Source organism: Serinus canaria, chromosome 4 (genome assembly GCF_022539315.1).
Source record: "Serinus canaria isolate serCan28SL12 chromosome 4, serCan2020, whole genome shotgun sequence".
NCBI lineage: Eukaryota > Metazoa > Chordata > Aves > Passeriformes > Fringillidae > Serinus > Serinus canaria.
In genome coordinates this window covers 43,711,612-43,735,106 of record NC_066317.1, presented here as the reverse complement: position 1 = coordinate 43,735,106, position 23,495 = coordinate 43,711,612, and the positions used below count along the sequence as shown (strand labels likewise).

Here is a 23,495-nt window from a genome sequence, read left to right as displayed (position 1 = left end):
TCATAAATGGCAATCCAGCTGTCTACCCCTACTTTTAAGGAGTTCCTACATATGCTGCCTCAGAGTGTTATCTTCTGGAGCTTGGATGCTCTTTCCAACATACCTCAAACAGATAGGGAAAGAGGGGATTAATTCCTGGTAAACAACCTCAGAGCATTTGTATGCATTCTTGTTAGGGGTAGGGCAGCATTGTATTGCTTTAACTCAGTCATCTTTATCTGCAGTTGTCATATCCCAGGGGATGGTATCAATTACTGATCCCTCCTAGGACACACACATAGTTTTAAGACAGCTATTGAGTGGTTCTTTATTAACAAGTTGGTACTACTTTACTAAAATTACAGTAGATGCTCTCTTATTTCTCACCCTGCTCCACAGGAATCCTGAAGATTCATGAAACACTTTTGATTCCTGCTGAGCTCCCTGGAAACATGTAAACTTTCTGAAAAGGTAGTTGTTGTATTCTGAAAGCATACTGGAAAGGACCAATGTGCCTAATTCTCTCCTTTGCAGGCCAAGCACAGTCTAACTGACCCTATCTACATCACAGTAAAATAATACAATTCCAGTGTGATGGCAGAGAACCAAAACTGAAGATGATGTCCAAGACGATGGTCTAACATTAAGGTCAGCTCACTGTGGCCATCAAGCCTACTCTATAAAATCCTGCCTGAGGCAGGCAATAGGCATCAATACCAACAACCTCACTGGCAGAGAAGTCCAGTGCCTTTCACGCTGGAAGCAGGATCACAGGGAAAAGTTTGCTAGACAATCCTTACCCACTGCCAAGCCTTGCACTTTTCACTTAGTGAGAACACAAAAAGAGATGTAAGCGATTTTTTACTTTTTTGCTGTGTCCTTGCCAGGTTCTACTCAGGTGTAATCCTAAACCAAAGCTAAACAATCTGCTAGATGTTTTCTTTTTTTTCAGTTTTTTTAACACATAATGCTGTAACATAAGAATTAAATGAACTTACCCTTTTCCTGTGGGGACTAATTTCTAGCTTCATCACTGCACATTTGTTTAAAGTATTTAAGCGCCTGCAAAGAGCAAAGGAAACCATATTAAGAGAATACTCCAGTGTTTTGACATAGGCTATTCCAGTTCAAAGCTTTTGTGAAGGCTGTCCCCAAACTGCTCTGCATACAAATAGCCACAAGCAGAGTTTCAATTAGAGCCCTAATTTACTTAACTATTAACCCATTACATTGGCTGTACTCTAACTTCAGAGGGAGAGAAGGAGGACTACTTTTTACAATTACCTGAACCAAAGCAAAGAGAAGTTAATGGAAACTTGGACTAAATTGAGAAGTACATCACATCCTACAAATTGTAATCATTACATTTGTTCTACATAGCAGACATCTGAACCCTGAAACACTCAACCTTGACAGACTAAAAATAACAGAAAAGTCTTCCAGTTTAACACTGTAAACATGTGCCTATATTAAAAAAAGCATGCTGCTTTAAAATTGTACTTTATAAGCTGAAACTTCCCAGATGAAAGCTTATTTTTCACTTACTAGATGCCTATTTTGCTTTTGGACAATGATTATTTTCAATATAGTCCTGGGACAAGACCACTTGTCAGTTCAAAAAAAACCTCAACCAGAACACTGACCCAATTTCTGCTTCCTAAACTGAAAGTTTCTTTCATATATAAAAATATTTTTTGGAAGGACTAAAATTTAAACAAAAACAAATTGCTGCAGCAGCAATAGTTAACCAGCCTCTCTGTAAAATGTGACAGCAGTCTGAATATGTATCTTGAAATACTGTATGAATACATATTAGCATTCCTCTATTCCTCAGTGAGCTAATCTGGTCATCTGGTAGGTATCCCTAAAACAACAAAAAAATTATCTTTCTTCTCCTCTCTTCCCCAGTCACTCAGAGTGCAGGACTGAGCACAAGCAACTTAAAACACAGCAAAAGCTGGAGCTATTCGTGACACAGCTCCAAGGCAGGTTAGGCTCAGCTAAGTGCAGGCTGCCATGGTCTCCTGCCCTTCTCCACCTTCCCAAGACCTGTTCCAAGGACATGGTTCGACTAAAATCTGTGCTGGTAAGGTGTGGTTAGAGAACTGCCAGTGCTATGGCAAGGCAAAAGGAAGAACCAGGCTGGGCACAATGCAGAAAGCAGAAAAACTGAAGCAGCAGCTTCATGTAAGTGATAGTTTAGTCCGGTGTCAATACTTCTGCTCATGAGGCTGTACTGTGGGTTGGAGGAGGAGACTAACTGTGCTGAAAACCAATCTTTCAATATTTCTTGGAGTTGAATTTCCCCTGGGCCAGTACCCTGAGCTGCATGTAGAGTAGTCTGCGCAGGGAGGAGGCACAGGAGTAGGGCTGCCCCTTTCATTAAACTGGACCACAGCCCAAATTCAACAGAAGCAAAGCTGAGCTTTAAAAAGCCTAATTAATTCCAAAGGAAGTTGTGTAATTTTCACATACAAATTCACTTCAGCAAAGTGCAAAGAAGAGCCTGTATCTACAGTTTTGAAAAACTAAAAAAGAAAAGAAATGCTGACATGCCCTATTGCTTCAAATTAATTTTCTCAGATTCATGAAATTTGTACTTGGATGTAGAAAATATGTGTACAGAGAGAATTACTAGTTTCTTCTCTTTTCCCTTGCCTTTTATGCACAGGATTGGTTGCAGATGGTATTTACACAGGGCTTGATCCTGAAGCCATCAAAGAAAATGGGAAAGCTGCTACTGATGCTTTCTCTGCAGGTCATGGAGCTAAAAAGAAAAGGCAGTTTGATCTATAATTAGACCCAGCCACAACACAGCAGAGAAGAAGAGAAACAGGAAGAATTGCCATGGGTCAAATAGCAGGGCAGTGGCAGGTTAGAAAAGTTATCCAGATCTCTCTTTTTTATCCAGATTTCATCTTCGCTCTGAATTTGGAAGGCAAAAGGCTCAGTCCTGCAGGCTGCAGCTGGTGGGTACATGCACAAGTCCAGTGATTTCAGAGGAATTGTATTTATGGTCCGGGTGAAGGGTGAATGTCCCATCTACATGCTAGACACAAAACTGTTTGGTTTTTTTCAAGAGGCCACACAAGAATCAGAAAGCTGCTTCCCTCTCTGCTATAAACACATTCTCCTCTCAAGGTCCTGGATTTCAAGACCAGGAAATATTAAACTGGTTTCAGCTCTATATTGTGTAATAATTTACAAATTTCACAGTGCTGCAACCTTTGACTTATGCAGAGAGAAGTCACCACTGAATCCCTGGATCAGGCTTTATCTAGCTCCAGCCTGTCTGACCACTAATAAAGACAATCTCTGATTTCACAAAGATTACAACCCCAGACTTCTCTCCTACTCAACTAAAACCCCTGAAATAGGTGGAAAAGGGTAGAGAAAAGACCCTTATTTTCACAGAGGGTATTTAGAAAAAAAATTCCTGGCACACACCTCACAAAAAGATAAAGTAACCTCCAATGAGTGAGGTTAAATTCAATAGCAGTGAAGCAAATAAAGTCTCTGTTACATATTTGACATGGATGCATCTCAAAACCAGTTTCCTTTTTAAAATTTAAATGCTCTGCAGCAATTGCATCAGGTCTGCAACTTCCATTACGCACATCACACATCCTGCTTCAACTTCTGCTCAAATTCATAAGTGCCAAGGTCCTTGAACTACACACCACTGAAAATACAGTACAATATGCAAAATTGCCTTCCAAACACATGACTGTGTCTTAAAATCTAAGCTTACAGTTTGTTTTGTCAATATGAGATTTACCCATACAACTGTAAATAACCTTCACACATGCTTTGCACTTTTTTAACCTCTAAGCACATATCCATTTTCTACAGATCTTCTGATCAAATTGATGCTAGTTAATAAACCACAGTTTCCTCTTCAGAGTCTGGACCTTCTCCTTTGTTAACTCCACTCCCAGGTATAAGTTCACTTATCATTTCCTTACTGACAGTCAGCAGACCTGCCTCATTCTTTAGGTGTGTCTTGCTCTGCCCAAACCTGTCTCAGTGACACCTTCCTGAAGCCCAGATGGGAGATGGAGGGATGGGGCAGGATTGCTGCAGACAGCAGTTACAGCCACTTTCACCGCCTGGCTGGCTCAGTCTCCACTCCAACTATGCCTCCTACCCTGGCCCCTCTCTAGATGACTGGGTGACAAGGTAATATTCTTTCCCATCATTTAGAGAAATGTCTTTGAGTCAGCCCTCTCAATACACCTTCCCATTCAGATGCTATCTTACTCCCATGGAGCATTCTACCTCCAAGACATCACTTTTCCTCACTCTCCATGGACTCCTGCCTCAGTTCTCATTCTCTTTCACCCCAGCTCTGCAAACCCCTTCCTCCTGAAGGTGACCAATCAGCAGGACCTGCCTCTCCATCCTAGACCCCAAGTCAGTCTGTATCAGCCCTGAGTGGCCATTAGGCAGCCTGAACCTGCTGCACCCAAAACATGGGGCACTGGAGCTTCCCTCAGAAATGAGCAAATGATGCATTTATATTAGTCTTAGAAATGACCAAACTAGTTCAGCTTGAACTTCTCTAAAGAGAGGCAGCCTGAACAAGACACTCACTATGAAAAACTGTAGTGTGAACAGCTAACTTCTAATTTAAAATGTGGGTTTATGATGTGAAGTCTTTTTTTAAACTAGGTACTAGTCAGTTCTATGTTGGGTGTAACACCAGGCAATTAATTATTTTCTCATTAACAGAAGTTCTCACCCCATACACCCAAATAAAATAGTAGCAATGCAGAATACTGGATTTATGCATAATAAATTACGACTTTGAATTTGAGGAACTGTGTGTTCTAGCTTTAAAGTTTAAAATATTTTCTTGATGGACTTAAATTCATAATTCTGATTATAGAGCAAAGTCCAGCTCCATTATATGTGCAACTGTCACACAAGGGCCTTCGTGTCTCAGTGGACAGCCTGTGCTTTGGTTCCTGGGCTTTGCCTGCATGTTCTTCTGCAAAGGAGGTCAACTCTCCATAGACCAAATGATACAGTGAATGCATTGCAAGCAATTTCTTGGATGAGAAGTCCTGATGATAAAAGATTTAAGAAACCTCTTGCATATATAGTGAAACAGATTCCTAGCCATGCATAAGGAGATTTAAAAGGATTTCCATCATGGCTTGCTATGTATTTTGTACTTAGCAACAACCTCTAGGACAAGCATGTTTCAGTACTTAGTTTCATCAGCACATGATGCATCCAGTTATCCACTGGAGATAAATTCCCAGTCATTAATCTACATAATGTTTTATAAAACCAAGGCCAGCATTGGTTTGCACAGTCACTAAAGAAAGCATCCAAGAAAATTAAAATACAGTCATCACTCTTACATTTTTAACCCTACATTTCATGGTAAGCTCACTAAATGACATTTCATAGCCATCTCTTACTGAGTGTCATATACTATTTCTGTAGTTCAAGTCTCAACCCAATTTTCACTTGGAAATTTTCCTTAAAAAACATAATGGGGTGGGCTAAAGTTAACTGAATTTTCCTGCTGACATTAATAAGATTATTAAATAATAATTAACAATGCTGTTCAGATATAAAGCTATTATTTAAAATGCTTCAAACTTAAAGAAGAAATCCCTGCCACTGTGATTTCTACAGTGTTTTTGAAACAATTGTTTCACATACAGTTATCAGAACAAGGTAATTAGAACTTCTGGGAAACAATGGCTGTTACACAGAAAAGCAGAATCTCAGCACAGACCTCTTACTATTTTGTTACCATCCACTGTGTACAATGTTCACTTAGCTCTGTGCTGAAAGAGCAAATAACCCCCAAAGTATTCTGATTTTCAGTCAAGGAACAGCGATAGACTTACAGTTGTGAAACTGCTGAAAGCCTTTACTGAGTAAACCCCTTTACTGTTTACACACGGACTGTGGCATGAGTCAAAATAAACCCAGACTGCAGGCAGAAAGGCAGCATTCCAAACTATGTGCTTCTCCACAGTTTTTAATGAGCTTTGCAAAATTAAACACTGAGGTGTGGAAAAAAAAAAAACCGAAAGGTGGAAATGTTGTGACAATGTTCTGCTTTTGGCTAACACACACGCTAAAAGGCCAGATCCAGACATCTGAGATAGTTAACTGAATTACTTCAATTTTATTTTGAGGTGGGATCTGAATGATTCTGGATATACTTCAGTGTCAGTTTTAAAGTTATTTTGTAAAAGATAGTTCTGATGTATAAGCCACAGGCTTCAGAATGATCCAGCTCAACCTTTGAAATCTTTGTCTCATGGAGATACGGAGCGCACGGTGCTTTTTTCATCAGTGAGAAACAATCCACTACGTCTTTTCCCCTATATAATTAATTAATCCCAGGTTAAAAAGTATTCTTGGAGGAGAGCACCAAAAGCAAAACATGCTGGCCTGACTGAATTTTGTTTTCCTGGCGAGGTAAGACCATGCTTCTGGGAATCAGCATTTATTTGCATTGCTGTACTTTCTGTCCAATGACTTCACAAGTTCCAGAGCACACAAATAGGTAGACAAATGCATCATATTTAAATACTGATGGAATAGGTGTTCCACATTTGAGTAAGGCACATCTTGCATAAATTCAACATTAATGAAATTTCTCCCTTCCTAATGACTGGACAACAAATCTGTTTTCTTAGTTTGGAAATGCTGTAAATATTTCTGAAGAACTTTAAATTCCAGTCCCTCTCTTTCCCTTCCAAGTATGGCAGTGATGGCATTAGAACACTATAAACTTAAAGCTGTTCTTAAAAGGGTTTTGTAATTCATTAGAATTACTGACATTTAGAGTTGCACACACCATGCATGCAGTATCCAAAAGCATTCATTTTGCAGGCAGTTTGGAAAGCTGCCATACTGAAGGACAGAACCATAAAACTGCACTTATTTCTAGGTAAGAGGAGATATGAGAAGTTTTTTTTCTTTTGCCATTTAAGATTGTGAACTCAGCACTAGAGGAGGTAACAGATGGATGGATTAATGTTAGATGATGTCAGATGGGGCCATTGTGATTGCTTTTATGACCAAACTGGTAATGCTGAGGCTGTAGTTCTGTAAAAAACACCCTGCCACACACTAACAAGTCTTGCTCCCTCTTTTTCTCTACATATCCCCTCTCCTCCTTCTGCAGCTGGCTGTGGGGTCCTGCCCCACTCTTCACACCTACTGTGAATTTCATTATGTTTTTTCACAGATTTAATTTACTAACCCAGAAAAGGACTATCAAGACCCTTTCTGTGGGGTGAGCCAGTTGAACTGGTTTGTGCAAGGAGCCCATAAACAACAAAGATGAGTTAATGTGAGCATGTGGCTGAGGGCAGAACTGCCTTTGGAGCAGTGATAAACTAATAGATTCCCTTACATTATCCCTTTCAGCCATACCCACGTTACAGGGCAATGCACTGAGGCCAGCATGAGGGTTTGTACATAGAGCACTTTGTTTATACACACAGCATTTTGTTTGTATACACAGCTGTCCACCAAGGTAAGAAAGGAGAGTGATGGAGTGCAAGGCATTGCTTTGCTGATACTGCTTCCAAAACCCAGTTCCTGTGTGGGAATTGGTGCTGCAGTTGTAGGTGCTGATGGCTATAGCCAGCACAGTTCTGCTTTCACAGGCTTAACTTGGGAATTAGGAAAGAAAGCAAACAAAGGGGAATAATAAAAAAAATACACCCATGAAATCCCTTTCCCAAAGATTCCTGTCACTCTTCTCCCAGCTTTCTTTTAAATAAAATCTCCAAACATTACTTAACCCAATAAAGTATTTCAATGAAAACCACATACTTTTGTGTGCTTTTTTTGGTTGTGCTTTTCCCAGGTACTTTCTATTACACAGGAAGGGTTTTGTTTCAAAATGCAGTGTGATTTTTATTCACCTACCTGCATAACGCCTCAATAGCATCTCTGTCCAGAAAGTCATGCTCTCGCTTGACTAGAGCAATGTCAATTGGAAAAAGGAGATCTGCAGGAAAAGAAACAGATCAAAAATCAAAGTGAGGCTTACTCCCAGTGATTTCAAACAACCAGCTGCCTGCAGCTGAGCTCATCAAGATGTCAGTGATCGGTGCTTAGGTAAACACATGCTATCACCTCAACTGCCAGAGGTGCTTCCTTTTCATCTACAAAGTTTTGACATGCAGCCTTGATAACTGAGAGTTCATACACAGAATAGAGGAAAAATTAATAAAGCAGAGATGAAACAATGGGAGATGGAAAAAGGCAAATGCAAGCTTCCCTTTCAGACATAAGAAAAGTAAACAATTAAGGCTAGATTTATTTAAAATAAATATGCAATCTCCATCAAAATACTAATATCTCATATTAAATAAAAAAGGCCAGTAAATGCCAAAACTCTGCGAAAGAATGAAAAAAGAAGCCTTGACTCTCCTTAGCTACTAATCAAGCAATTTGACACTGTTTAATTAATGAGATATGGCTTGAAACGAAAGCAAGCCAAGCTGCCTGGACACCACACTGCCTCCTTTCCTTAGGAGATTATTTAGGTAAACAACTGGGAGAGTGAGGGGGAGGAAACAATGTTGGCAGAGAGCTGAAAATTTACTACAGCTCTGAAGCAGCAAACACATATATATCATTTACTGTACTCCACAGATTCCTGACTGTCATACAGGTCCTGATCTGGCATTCCTTGCACAGTTAAAACTCCCACCCAAAGCTGCTGGTTCTTCAGGGTGAACAGAAATACAAGGTCAATCACTGAGCAGACTGCTGCAGTTGCACACAATTTTTCTGATCCAAGTGATTGTCTATGAACTTTTAAATTTCTATAGACTGGGAAGAACTAACTGAAATGAGGAAAAGAATTAAGAAATGAGGAAAAGAATTAAGACTGATATTAATTTCTATAAAGGTATTTTTTATACTAACAGAAAATGAACTCTATGATTTCATGAAATTAATTAATTTTCTATAGCAACAGAAATGCATTCTATGTCCTCATTTTCATAGCATCATAGAATGGTTTGGGTTGGAAGGACCTTAAAGTACATCTAGTTCCAAGCCCCCTGCTATGGAGAGGGACACCTTCCACTAGACCAGGTTTCTCTAAGACCCACCCAACCTTGCTTTGAACACTTTCAGGGACAGGGTATCCACAGCTTCCACAACAGTGAGGAATACAAATTATGACATATTCTGCAAAATGCTAGAAATTCTGTATTTTCTACAGAAAATTGCCATTTTAGCATAGCAAATGGCAAAGGTTCCCTGATTAATCTCCCACACTAAATCTACACTGCATGGGAACACTCCATGTAGGCAACTTCTCAGAACTCTTGCACTATACCCAGTTGATTCACAGGCCTCCCCTTCACTGCTTTAAGTAGAAAGCGCAAGTCAAGAGAGTGAGCACATTCAGCCTGTATTTTTCAGCAGTGCTGATGTAAGTTTTTCCACTGGGAAAGTCATATCTTAAAATGTCTACAAGAAAACATGTGAGAACTTAAGTGAGAGAGGTGGCTTGAAAGAAGCTGATAGTCTGCATAAGATCCTTTTTTAAAAGCCTAATCTATGCTATTGCTGGCTTTGTTGTTGCTGCTGCCAGGGGGGCTTGCAAAGGACAATGGTATATTGTTTTTCAGTAAGGACAGCTGTCTTTTCAATGGGTATGACTGGCCTTGCTCTCACTGCTTCTCTCTCACCTCTGTGGTCCTTTTGATGTTAGGCAGGACAGGCTGTTACAACAGAAACTTCATGTGAGTTTAGAATCTCTCGGTAGAGCAATGGTCCTACACAGGTAGGACATGTTTTCTGAATGCAAGTAATTCATTAGGGGATTTATGTCTCACTATTATAAGAAACCCACAAGCCCTGAGAGTTTCAGCTGAGAGTTTTGTCTCAGTTGTAACAAAGACTGGAAGTACAGTTCAGCTCCATCTCCCAAGAAAATCTTGGCATCTCCATTAGCATAGAAAAAAAAGAAGGAAAGAAAAAAAGAAAAAATAAAAGGAAATTTAATTTCTGAACAGGCAAAGAAAAGTTTTGCCAAGTGCAGCTTTTGAAAGTGCTATTATCATCTCATATTGCAAATGCAGCTGCAAATCAAAGCTAAATAAGATCATTTTTCAAGAAGGTCAGCTCAGCATTTGCTGTAATTTTCAGCAGTTATTCACTGTAATAATGAACTTTCTATGCTCGTTCTTACAAGCAGCAGCTGGAGTTTGCTTTTTAAAAATGAAGAGGCAGTAAAGAGTACATAATAATTTCACTGCAATGAAAGTAATTTTAAGTAGTGTGGGGGCAAATTTTGAACAATAATATAGATATATAAAAAGCATGTCACACTTTAAAACAAACTTCTATATGCTACTCTGCATCAGAGTGTAAGAACTGTATGCCAAACCTGCAGGTTTCAAGTAGGCTGGAGAGGCAATGAAGAAAAGTTCTCATTGAGCAAAACCTTGTAAAAGCAGACACACAAAATGAATCCATCCCAGAGAAGGACAAGTGACTGCAGGAGGCAGACACTCCTCTGAGGAGCATCTGCACAACCACAACTTGTATGTTCTTTTTCCCCTCATAGTAAGCCTGCAACTAATTCCAACCCAAACCATTCTGAATAAACACACAGGACTTGGGAATAATGAGGCATATAGACATGCACTTGCATATGCAGAATTTCCTACTACTGTTCCATTAAGGAGAGCTGGCCAGTGGAGCTGTACACAGCTTATGCATTTCTCCAAGACTGGGCCTGTAGCAGTGGCTGACTACACTCCTTTCTGTTTTAACCAGAGGGAACATACCACAGTAGTAACCTTTACATTTGTTCTATAATGATGTTTGGAAGATTCAGACTAAACCAGAAACCTGAAACAAATTCAAAACTCCTGTGTGGTTCAGAGTATCATTGGGTTTGGTACATCTGTGTGTGTGGTGGGTGGCAGAGAGCAGCCCAGTCCTTAAAAGTCATCTTATGTACTGGAACTTCATTGGTGCCCCTGAATCTCATTCATTGGTGAATACTACATCTTATTGTCCAAAAGCTGCTGGGGAAGGATTGAGTTCAGGTGCCTACCTTCATAAAGCTGCGCATACTGTGGGAACCCAGCAGCCCGCAGCCAGTCACAAGCTTCCTTGGCCTCGATTTCTGAAAGAGAACAGAAACAAATCCCCCTCTGATTAGTGATCTGCAGAGAAAAAACCTCCACTCCACCACTTCTACTATCCCCACTGCAAAATAAGCACAAAGGTTTCCAGAAACTTTGAACTGAGACACACGTTGCTTATCCCAGTTTGCTTTTCTTCGATTCTGGAAAGTCACTAACACTCAGCTGCTATTTATCAACAGCTCATCATTTTAATAGTAAGAGCAGGCACTAATGAAAACCGCAGCAGTTATGGATTATCCTGTACAGTATTTGTTAACACTAGAAAAAACAATCTGCAATCAACATCAGCAGTGTTTGCTCAGCAAATCTTTTGGTCCTTTTGGCACAACTACTTTGTCTTGACAGAAATTCCTTGCAGAGCTCGCATTACTGTGCACTTTAACACCTTGTAGATAGTACTGACAGACTCAAGTCCAAGAACAACTGACACACTGTACTGCAGCTTATTCAAGCACATATTTACTACCCAACAAGAACCTAGTTTCATTGGAAATCTACAAGGTATTTACTTGGTGTATTACAGGAAGGTTTCCCTCACACTGCCCAAACCAGCATGCCACAGAATTAAATTATTCACATACATATATGTTACACAGAAAGAAAGGAGTATTAGTCTGTGAATAAATCACACATAAATTCATCTGCTCCTTGATACATGTAGAGATAAAGAATATGTTATCCTTTTAGCTCAAACTAGAAAAATATAAAAGGTACCTAGGGTATTCTCCAAGTGTTGAAGAAATGGATTGGACTAATTATGTTCTTCAAAAAATTCAATAAAGTGCTACTGGGAATTTAGCTCCCTTAGAACTGATCAAACAAACAATGAGAAATCAGAAAGTACTAAAGTTTGTCTGGCTTTCATTATATTCACTGTTCCTGATGGACCAGGAAACAAATGCTTCATTATGCACAACTCAGTACACAATTTTGCCACCTACTTGGAGAGGATACTATGGCTACCTGCTGCAGAAACCATGCACAAAGGGGCCTGCTCAGAACTGCTCCAAATACAGGTTACTGCATACAGGGCATTGAAAAGCCAAACACAGTGTAAGTAAGATATCACAAGATTTTGTCATGCTATGAAATGTTCCCAGTGAGATATAGGTACACCAATTGGATGAAATGGCAGGCACATTTTAGTGTCTCCAAAACGACGGCAACCCCGCTCTCATTTTCCAAATTACTACAATAGTGTTAAAATATTTGAGCTTTGCCAGACTACTTTGCTAAGACACATATCCAAACCAAGGGGTTAAGGTGAGCCAAAACACAACATTCCAGATAAATAAACATCTAAGAATCCTCTCCTGTTGAAGTCAGGACAAGCAGGCATTTGTGCAACTTGTGTTTGCTTCACCTTTGGGTTATGGCACCACATGAGAACAAGCACGTACAGACATATTGACTTAGCTCCTGATTAAGAAAAGGCATTCTTCAATTCCAATTGCAAACTATTACAAAGTTTTGCTTAAAGCAGTATTTCAGTTTCAGTATGCTAAGGAAATAAATGGGAAATTCAATGAAGAACAAAAAAAAATTAAAATTTGTATGGCTAAAGCAAGAACAAACAAGACAACACATTAATACTTCAGAAGCAATTAAAGTAGCAAAGCAAAAAATCTGCAACTAATTTTTAAGAGTACTTAAAATAAAACATAGTATCTTATAGGTTACATTCTGCAGAAGTGCTTGGATTGAATGAGAATTTTGCTTGATTTAAAACTAGGAAAAAAAGTTATCCTAGATAACAAGCATTTAGTAAAAAATGCAGGGAGATGCTTGCAGTGAGATTGAAAAAAAGTGTCAGATTCCTTACTACTACAGGCACTCTTCAATGTGCTTAAATATTTGTTCACAGGTCCTTTACTAAGCATCCCAGGTGCTTTTATGACCTGTAAATTATTTCTAGAACTAGAAAATCATGAATGTGCATTCACTGGACTTTTTTCACCATTCTCTGCAGAGGCTTTCTGTATCTTTTCTGCAAATGTGCCAGGGACATTGAAGTTACATTTTATGGGCACCCACCTGTCATATGCCTTTGGGATTTTTCAGAGCATATTTGCTTTCAAAATACCTTTGTGAACCCCCCAAGAAGTTTAAGCAATGAAACACCCGAGTTTTTCCTATCTGTCCACAAGAATCGCAGAGAACAATAAAACACAAGTGCACCTGCAAAACAATTAGGCTATGTAAATGCCTAGGGTTGGGTACAAGATAGTGCTAAGTGTTTAAAAGCCATATTTGCCCCATTTTTATAGGGCAAGTTGCAAGTCCTGCTGCAAGTCCTGGAAGGGCAAAGGGTTGCAAGTCCTGTTGCAAGCCATTGAAAGGGTGAAGGTTTGGAGTGCTCTCCTGGACAAGGGGCCAGGGAGTGCCCTGAGGCCAGAGCTCTCTCCACCTCATCTCCACCCACACACAGCATGGTTAAGAGAGGGACATGATGGGTACTGGTGACAGAGTGGAGGTGGGACCAAAAAGAGTGGCTCCTTTTGTTCAACTCAGGTTGGCCAAACTCAGGATTCCTCCTAGACTGTACTCCTATGTGGTGCGACCAGACAAAGGGAAAGGTAATTTTTTAACCCAGCTTTCCTATCTCAACCTTGTTAGCTACTGATAAGCCAAAGTATGAACAAAACTGTGTGTGTGTGTGAAATGCAGGCAGATCAAAATATAGTGAGAGGGAGAACCCAGCCCAAGGTACGCTGAATAAGATGCACAGAAATCTGAGTACACTGAACAATCAGAGATACAAATTTAAACAGCTGAGAGCTCATCTAGGTAAAAAGTTCATTATTGCAGCTTAACTGGAATCAGTGTTTGAGAATAATACACACTGGTTAAACCTGAGGTTCTGGCCAAATCATTTAAACTACCCTAGAGGAAGACGCTCATTCCCACAGTTTCCAAATTCCAGCTCAGCAGCATTAGCCCTGGGACTCTTGGTTTGCCAGCTGCCAGTTTCATATCCAAGTGGACATGAGAATATTTATGTGCAAGTCCTTGTCATCCTGATCAAGGGCAATCAATATAGTAAGAGACAAAAGAAAGAAGAACAGGTCTTCCAAAATCAGACTTTCCAACTACTTCTAAAAACATTTAGAAGGGACAGAGCATTCAATAGCCTTTGTTCAGTATCTCAGGGGACACAGGTTACAGATAATTATCTGAGCTAGGAACTCGTTGCATTTGCTTGGTTGGGGCCAGCTAACAGCCACAGGAGGAGAGGAAACTTGCAGAGGAACTCTACACTGCTTTCCAACCTATTTTAGGAAAGTCCTATATCAGCCACAATTTGCAAAGCAATTTCTGATGAAGACCTGGCAGCTGAACTGATAAGCTGCTGCAGGCAAAGGACTGGTCTCACTCCCTCCTTCCCACTCCATCCCTGCAGTGCCACTTCCTTTCTGAATCAAACATCCTTGCCAGTTAAAACCTTTACAATAAACTACCATTCAGTATACATTCCAAGCAAGAAATGTATGTGCAGCTTTTCAGACGTGCATCCTGTGCCCTCCCCCAGCAGCAGGAGGTTCTTGTATGAAAAACTGCTGGCAAGAAAGAAATTGTGCTATTATTTCTAAATGTCCTGATTAAAAAAAAAAAAAAAAAAAAACCAAAAAAAACCCCAAAAACCTCTTAGAAAGTAAAACAAAACAAATTAAAAACCCCCACCCAAATCCCCAAAAATCCCAAAAAGTACAATGAAGTCTTTATTCTTGGTGTCGTGTAAGCAAACAACAGGCAAATGTGTTAAAGGGGAAACAGGAAATTTTTATTGGAACCAGCTTTATTTGTTAGTCTCTTTTACAAAGCAGTCCTCCATGCTCAAATCAAGGGTAGGAGTTCCTTTTGTGTATGGTTGGGAACCATTAGTCCTTATTTACCCACTTCCAGAGGGATTAGGAAAACTCAACTCAATTCTTCCCCAGAGTAGTACATGAAAATGGTAACGTCTAACTCCGCTTTTTGTTAAACATTGGTTAATCTTGGTCCCTGGCCTTGTAAGTTTGCAAGTTCAGACCTTCAGAGTAAAAATATCTCAATTACCACCTTGTTTGAAACTGCTCTTGCAGAAGGGAGAACTCTAAGATGTCTATAGTCTTTTGTTTAATGATACCTTCTCTCCCATAGAAAAGAAAAACCACACAGTGATGCTGCGATAACATTCTTTCAGGAAAAAAACCATCATAGCAGTCCAGTTAAGACAGCAACAACATTTACTTTCATTCTTTTTCACTTCCATGAAATAAGATGCAATTTTAAACAACAGTTCTATCAGGGACTTCAGGACAAGGTGCAAAGCAGATGTATCTTTGTACAGTCATGCATTGACTCAATTTTCACCTAAGTGTTAAACATCTTATGAACAGTTTTTCCAAGCAGATGGTTTCCTCTTGCCACAACTCAGCCACCTTTACAATCATATTAGCACCTCTACACATCAGTTCTACTCATCTCACCTTTTGGCTCTGTTAAGAGAGCAGCTTGTAAAAATCTGTAGTGAGACTGGTAAAATCAGCACTGTCAAAATCAAATTTAAGAAAAAAACGGGCTTCACTTCTGAAGGTTCACTTCAATGTCCTACATAACAACTGTTTTTTTAGCTTCTTAATTGCATCTTGGTCTTAATTTTAAAGTAAGCTATTCTAGTTGAAATTCACTGTTTGATTTTTCTTTCAGAAGAGAAAAAAAAAAACTTGTTGAAATTGAATACAAAATCATCTTCCTGAATCAGCTTGCGGGAGAGGCTCTCCCATGCAGCGCAGAGAATGATTCCAGATTTTCATGGAAGCTGGAGATGAACACACTATCTCCTTACTTTAATGTCTAAAACTCCATAAACTATCTGCATGTTTCCTAAGGCCAGAGGAGCACATGGAGCACAGAGAGCATGAAGGATTCTTCCCCATCCAGGACTGATGGTCCAGTTTAATGGCTGCAAATGGCTGGCACGCTCTTTTTCTCTTTATATCAGAAATTACCTCTCCCTACATGTCATGTAGCTCTGAAACTTTTGGTGCTTTGCAAAATTTTTGTTCAACTCAAAAGCACTGTGCTGAGCTATTAAGAAACTTGAGATCATTCAGGATCATTTTTTTTAAGAGCAGCTGTGGTATATGTGAGAAATACTATTCTTTGGATAGAATTCCACTGCCCAAGTACAAGCAATCATTTTTCCTAGTGCTTGAATTGCATCCCTGACATGAGAATTGTGGTCCCAACATTAGACCTGATCACACTATCCAACCACTCAGTCTATAGCTACATGAACACAGATGTGAAATCTGAGACAAACCGGGAAAATAACCGCACTGTGGCAGCTGTCTACAAATGAGCAGTGCAGGCATTGAAAATGATAAATCAGCTCTGTGTAATGTCATATGCCTGCAGCCCTTTAAAGTTGGGACAGTATGACTGACTTCCTAAGAGTAAGCCTGTTATGTGTCCAGGGCCTCAGATGGTTTTCACTTTGAAGATATGCGACTGTTGCTTGAAAATAATTAAATTCCTTCTCATAAGTCTGTTTTTTCTCAAACTTATATGGTTTAATATTCCTTAGGCAGTATCATTAACTTAGTGCTCCACACCTTTCAAGAAAGCAGAACATAGCAAGGACTAAAGAAAGCAAAAATATAATTAGTGAAGAATGGCATTTTATAAGGATAATGCACTCAAACACAAACTTGGGAAGTTTGTCAATAAACGTTCAACCACTAAAAACTAAAGCATTCTGAAAATCCCATTAAAAGCTCTTGCCAAATTTATAACACACTTGGAATTTCTTCTAGGAGAACAATCTAATCATATACAACTGTTCTAGAATAACAGTCTGACACATTCAGTCCATGAAGGATGCATTTCTACAAGAACCAGTGAGATCAAGAGAATATAAAGCACAGCTTTTGAACTGATTATGAGCTTGCTGGTTTTGAAGTGAAAGCTAATGACCTTCCCAAGAGAGTAACTTTTCTCCTTTCACCTTTAAAGTGCAAGTTACTTTTTGCATTTGCAGCAGCGTTTTTTGATGTGCTCTTCTATTTCACTGTGCTTCAATTTACCTTCTACAGTCAAATGATACATGCTGTGACCTCCACTTACTGCTGCCTGCCTCAGCAATCCATTTGAGCCAGTATGGATGCATGTGCAATTTTAAGAAAATACTTCTTATTAAAAACTTACAGAGGGGTGGGGAGAGGGGGACTCACAAATTCATAAGGCAAACCATATATGACACCAAATACATATACTGCTTCCTAGTCATAAAACCCCTAGAAACAGTGAGGAATGTTACTCAGATATTCCACAACCAAATGATGAAGACTAAAAGAAATACTCTCTTTGTGTTGTCTCCTGCTGGCTTTGGGTTAAACATGGGACTGACTGGCTTTTTCAAGTTACAGTCTTGAAGCAAGACAGTAACTATGCAATTGATGTTATGTATAAACCACAGGACACTGGGAGAAGAAACAGAGTATGTTTGGAATTTGTGTGGGAACAGATGAAGAAGTAAGGAAACAGATGTTTAAGATCATATATTGATGTTTTCTCTAGGAAAAAAAGCAGGAAGCTTGAACACCCCCTTTTTTTTTTTTTTTGTCAGCAGAACTTTTGAAAAAAGCAAATGGCTTACTTCCACTGATAGGATTTCAGTTTGTTTATTTCCTTATTGATGAAAGCTAAATAAAAAAAAAAATTAAAAAAAAGAATGTGACTGGTTTCCAAAATATTTACAGAGGTGTATGTTGGCAGTGTGTACCTCCCCTCCTTCCCAACTACACCAAATTACAGAATATAGTACTTTTAATTGCTCACTAATACTCTTGCTAGCACAGCAAGCACAATACTGTTTTTGTGGACCAAAGTCTAATTTTTAAACTTGAACCCCTTTTTCATAGTCTTCGGCATATCAAAATCACTTCAGAACTTTTTCAGCTCACAACATAAAAAGAGAAACAACATTTGTTGAAAATATTTCAAACATTTAGAGAGTGAGACTACACTTGTTAAAACCAATAGAAGCCTCCATAAATTTCAGAGGACTTAACAAGGACTTTCCCAGTGTGGATCTGTGGGTCTCTAAAACCCAGCAAAACTTTTGCAGGAATAAATGGGGTAAGTTTCACTATTTTTAGCATGGAGAGAAACCCAGGTTTTCGTCAAAGAAAGGACAGTGCCCTATGGCAGGAGGACAGAGAGGGCACAACCACCCCATCTAGAGCATTCCCTGGCTGGCAAGAGGTTCTATACTCTGTCAAGAGGACCAAGCACTACTGGTTAGCTCTGAAAAGCACCAAATCATCATCATTTCAGGATCTAATAAAAGGCCACTGAAACAAAGGATATTCCCCATGTGTCTGTCAAGCCCCTTCCCTACACACTCTGTAACAGATTGCAATTACTGCTCATTTCCACACTATTAAATATGCTTCCAGCTGCCCAAGGTTAGCTGCAATAGTTCCTAACTTGTTGAAGACTTTGGGAAAGCATGTTCCAGGACACAAAAGAATCATCACAACTCCTGGTTTACACTGCAAGTTAAAAATTTATTCCTAAAGAGTGTTTTGTTTTGTTTATGTTTTGGTGGGTTTTTTTTTTTTTTTGTTTTTGTTTTTTGGTTGTTGGTTTTTTTTTTTTTTTTTGCATTTTGAGCATATACAGGAGAATTCAGAAAGTAATTTAAAAACCAGTGTGGTCTGAAGATAAAAACTATCTTTGTTTAATCAGAAAACTATAGCTTGATGTGTCAGCTTTCCTGTCATATAACAACTCTTTTTACAGGTTAAAGATGGTCTTCTCCCATCTTGTTTTTAAGAAGGTTCAGAGATGAAGAGGAACAAGATGTCAAGTGACTTAAAAAACCCTCAAGAAATAATTGGGCACGTGGGTTATTTATCTGGCCTGCTTAACACAGGGTGGTCTTGGAGGAGGATTATCTGGGGCAGAGAAAGCAGTTAGTCAAATCCTCTGATGGAGGTCATGTTGACAGATTCCAGAGTGAGAACCAAATCCTCCTCCAAAGAGTGGGAAATGGAAGATGACTTTAACCTTCTCTTCTCTCAGAAATTACTTGGCCAGCATGACCCTTGAGAACATACTGAAGGGCAAACATTAACTGTTGCTAGTTCCAAGCCCAGCACTAATATGCACCAATTGCCCCCTCTCTGCAAGCTTGTGGTGTGCAAAGCTCAGCTCAAAGGCTCATTCAGCTCCAGAGGGAGGCAAAGGTGAGCAGGTCCAGCATGACAGGTACTTCATCTAAAAAAGGCACAAAATGTGGGCTACCTGTTCAGATCTAGGAAATAACAATGCTGCAGGAACTGATCTGAACTGGCTCAATGGTTCCTAAAAAAGAAAATAGATTTTTTAAACAGCTACTTCTTTGAGCTTGTTAAGCCTCAACCTCAAAACTACCTGTGCATGTAGGAAGAACTGCATGGAAGAATGACTGCATTTACATGATAACCATTTACAGTCAACCTCACTGGTGATCCAGTCCCAAACTATATTGTATCATCCTGTGGGGATGACACTACACTAGATACAAAATACCAGTGACAGTGAACAGCCCAGCATAAAGCTAATTGACTCACAGACAAATGTCTTCTTCCCTGATGCAGAATTAAAGAGGCAAACATGGATTTTTCCAAAGCAAGGATTGCTATGAATGTCCTGGTTTTAGATATTAGAGACAGTTGCAGTATTGTCTGTGATACTGAATACTTGAAAATGCTTCTCTCAGTACAAGATCTAATGGTCACATTTTGTATGCATGGAAGAAGAAGGAAAGCTAAAACAGATCATGAAGCTTTACACTGGAAAGTTTCTTGTGTCTTATGTGCACAGGAAATTCGTTCTTGCAACTCATGGAGAACAGAGGGATGGGTGGCCAGCAGAACATCCAATTCTATGGGTCCACAGGGTCACAGAGAGAACATCCCCAAAATGCAAAAATGTGATGGGGGAGGAGGGCAGAGGGGTATGTATTGTTGATAATCCTGAAACTTCAGTAAACTCTAAGAACAGGTCTGGGAAGGTCAAACTGTGTCCACCACTGGCTTCAGCAAATGTTTTTCAGGCATCTCCTCAGGAATCATTCTTAGTCCAGACTACTGCGTTTGAATAGAAAGATTTAGACAACTATAAAATAAATATATTTAAACCCACATTTACGGAACTCTGCACCCTTTTAGACTTTAAAAAAATGCCCCACCAGAAATAAGTGAGCCATCCTATTGTGTCTTTGTAAGGAGAGACCAGATTAACATTTTTTTCCTGATCCTGTCTCACCTACCACAGTCCTTCCCAAGGGAAACAAATACTAGACAATATTTGAAAGAATATTCATCCTAAGAAATAAAAATGCTTGTCACACTCAAGTAGTTCAGAATGGTCCGTAGTATTTATTACCTATAGCTTTCAGATAATGAAACTCAGTAAATTGCAGCTAGCTGGCTAAGTCATTCTCAACTCTCTTTTGGTTCTGCCAGTTTTGCCAATGGTATACTGAACTAGCAGATCTACTGATTTCAGAGATATGCTGAGTGGGATAGGGTAGCACTGTCAGCAAGAATGGGCAAGTAAGTGTCTAGTAAAAAGAACCAGAAAGTTCCAGTCACAGCCCAGTCCTGTGCCCCTTCCATGAGAATTGCTCATCATTGAAGACAGAATTTGTCTTCTTTCCTTTGAACAGGAAAGGAAGGAGGGAAAGTAGATGATAAAATAAAAAAATAAAACAAACAAACAAAAAACCCCCCAAAAAAACAAACTTTGCAAATAAAAAAAATGCAAGACCCTGATAACCTGCACCATGCAGAATTACTGATTGCTTAGATACAAGCAAGAAATATGCATGGAATTGCTGAAATTACACTTACTACATTACTGTAGAGAATACAGAATTTTGTAATTAATTCACCTCGAAACACCAAGATTCAAACTGTGAGCAGAACAATATGATACACAAGAATATAAATTACACAGGCCATCATCTCCTTATTTAGTGGAGATCAAACCAGCAAATTTTCTGTGAACTGCATATCATTTGATTGCTGTATTTCTATAACATGCACAGGAAGGAAGGGGAAACATCTGAAGTTATTTTTATTTCCCCAAGTCTTGTGGCTCTACTGTATGAATGCTAGGGTGGGTCTGGCATTGTCTGAAATGTGTCAGGGTCCTTTTGCATAGCCTCATTTCCTTCTTCCTGTTGCTAGGAAGGATAGTTAAGCATGAAAAGTGCTTGTTTACTGTACAGGACCATCCTGTTAAGCACATGAGTTCTCTTCCTCTGTCTCCTTTTAACCAGCCGAGGGCTCATTGTGTTTATGCTCAAGCCAGTAGCAAAACTCCCATCAGAGGAAAATTGGAAGAGAAGTCTGAACCTCTCAAGAAGCCCAAACATAACATATTGTGGTATTCTGCCTAGAAAAAGAAAATTTATAGTGCAAACTGCATCTCTAAATATTTGTGGAACTCATAAATTCACATGCCTCAAACAAACCACTGCCTACAATGTAATGAATCAGAAGAACCAGAAAAGTAAAACCAAGCCACCTCATCTCCTTTTTCTAGGAATCTTAATATAAACATTCAACATCAGTGAATGAGTACAACTACAGTACCTTTTTCCTACTCCCCACCAGAGGAAAAATACACTGGGCATTTGTAAGTTTCCATGAGTAGCATCAGTCTTCCTCTCTGGCCCAGCAAGGACAGCTGCAGAAGTGGCTGGGAAGACCCCGACTCAAGAATTAAAAATGCTGGACTGAATCTACACTACTGAAAAATAAAACCAAATAAAATCACCAGTTATGTTCTTGCTGTTCACTACCACTAAAAAATAACATTTTATGACATGTAGGAAGTTAAAGCCTTACAGTGTTTAAAACAATGTATTAGCACTTCCTTTTGATTAAAAAAAAAGTGTCAATTAACAACCCAGGTTATGTTAAAAGAAGATGGGATCAAGAATTCCTAGAGGTCGCATAGCTCCAAATGTGAATGAACTTGTAGGTGAAAAGAATCTTGTCAAAACAATATCTACATCTTCTTTTACATATACTGTATTCCATAATCAAAGAATCTCAGTCCTAATTATGATCCCATCAGCAAACTGCAGTAGTAACCCAAACCCATTAATCTGAGAGACATCCATCCCACTTCCTGACCATCTCAGCCTTTTTGTTTTTGTTGCTTCTACTGGAGATGCAGAGCAGGATGCCTAGAGGACAGCAGTAATAATACCTGATAGATACACTATAGTAGCTTACAGCTGTGGAATCAACAGACACACCCAATACCAACTCCATGTGCTGTCAGCCAGCAATGGCCTGCTTGCCAGACAGATGCTGAATCAGTCTGGCACTGAGCTGTTGACAGATTCATACTCAGAGGCTCATAAGAAATCTGCCTATTATCTTCCTCAAGTTCAGTACAAATAGCCTTAAAACATAACCTGACTCAGAGAATTGTTATTGAACTGCTGTCAGGAATTTCATGATCAGGGCAGGGCAATTCAAACAGATCACACATACTCCTGTAAAAAAAAATAAAATAATTGATGGCTAAGATAAAAGTGCATTCCTCAGTCTTTCAAATCAGGTGTGTTAAGTACTACGACACATCAGGCAGAACCTTTTGACTTAGCTAAATACATTGTTGAAATGTAGTTATTTCTTCAAATTTTCGCAAAGAGAATATGAGAGGACAAAAAGCCCGAAAGAAACCTGATGTACCAATAGTAAGTGCCTTAACTGGCAACAGAGCTCATTAGGTTAATGGCAACACATCGCTCAAAAACTTCACAGTTTCGGTGGAACTAAGTCATTGCTGTGGTTTGCAAAGAAAGGGAGGGTGACACGGAACGTAAAACTGACCGACTGGAAAACGGCATCGGCTTTCTGTTTTCCTCGAGAAGGGAAAAAGGAAGAGGGGGGTAGGGGCGAGCCCGTCTGGCAGGAGGTGCTGCTCCTCCACCGGGATCAAAGCCGCCGGGGGTGACATCAGGGCTGGCCACCGCCGCACGGGGGGAGCCGCCGGGCTCCTGGAGGCCATCGGGCTAATTACGGAAAACTTCAAAAGGAATTCGACGGTTCCCGTCTCGCAAGGGCTCCCAAAAAAAGAAAAAAAGCCACCCAAAACAGAGAAAGACTAAAATTAGGGGGAGAGAGAAAGCAAACGGAAAAACCAAAAAAAAAAAAAACCACTAAAACCAAACCACCGAAAAAGAAGGATGCGCCACGGTGTTCTTCAGGGAGCGGCCGCATCCCGAGCGGCGCTCCGCGCCCGCGGTATCCCCGCGCCTCAGCTCCTGCCCTGTTAACCCTTTCGGCCGCTTCCCAGACA

General features: G+C 39.7%; 1 protein-coding gene across 8 annotated transcripts in view; it reads right to left on the bottom strand.

The window, feature by feature from the left end:
- DLC1 (DLC1 Rho GTPase activating protein) overlaps window positions 1-23,495 on the bottom strand; it is a 217,037-nt gene that overhangs the window by 14,309 nt on the left and 179,233 nt on the right. For 5 of the 8 annotated variants that reach the window (XM_018926404.3, XM_030238971.2, XM_018926415.3 and 2 more), the window contains 3 exons: window positions 11,048-11,119; window positions 7,891-7,972; window positions 978-1,041 (listed from right to left, as the gene is read on the bottom strand). In XM_018926404.3, the coding sequence (XP_018781949.1) occupies window positions 978-1,041; window positions 7,891-7,972; window positions 11,048-11,119 (218 nt within the window). Of the gene's footprint in view, window positions 1-977; window positions 1,042-7,890; window positions 7,973-11,047; window positions 11,120-21,772; window positions 21,930-23,026; window positions 23,270-23,495 lie in introns of those variants that run through there. The other 3 variants (XM_030238972.2, XM_018926409.3, XR_007777444.1) reach the window with 3 other exon arrangements.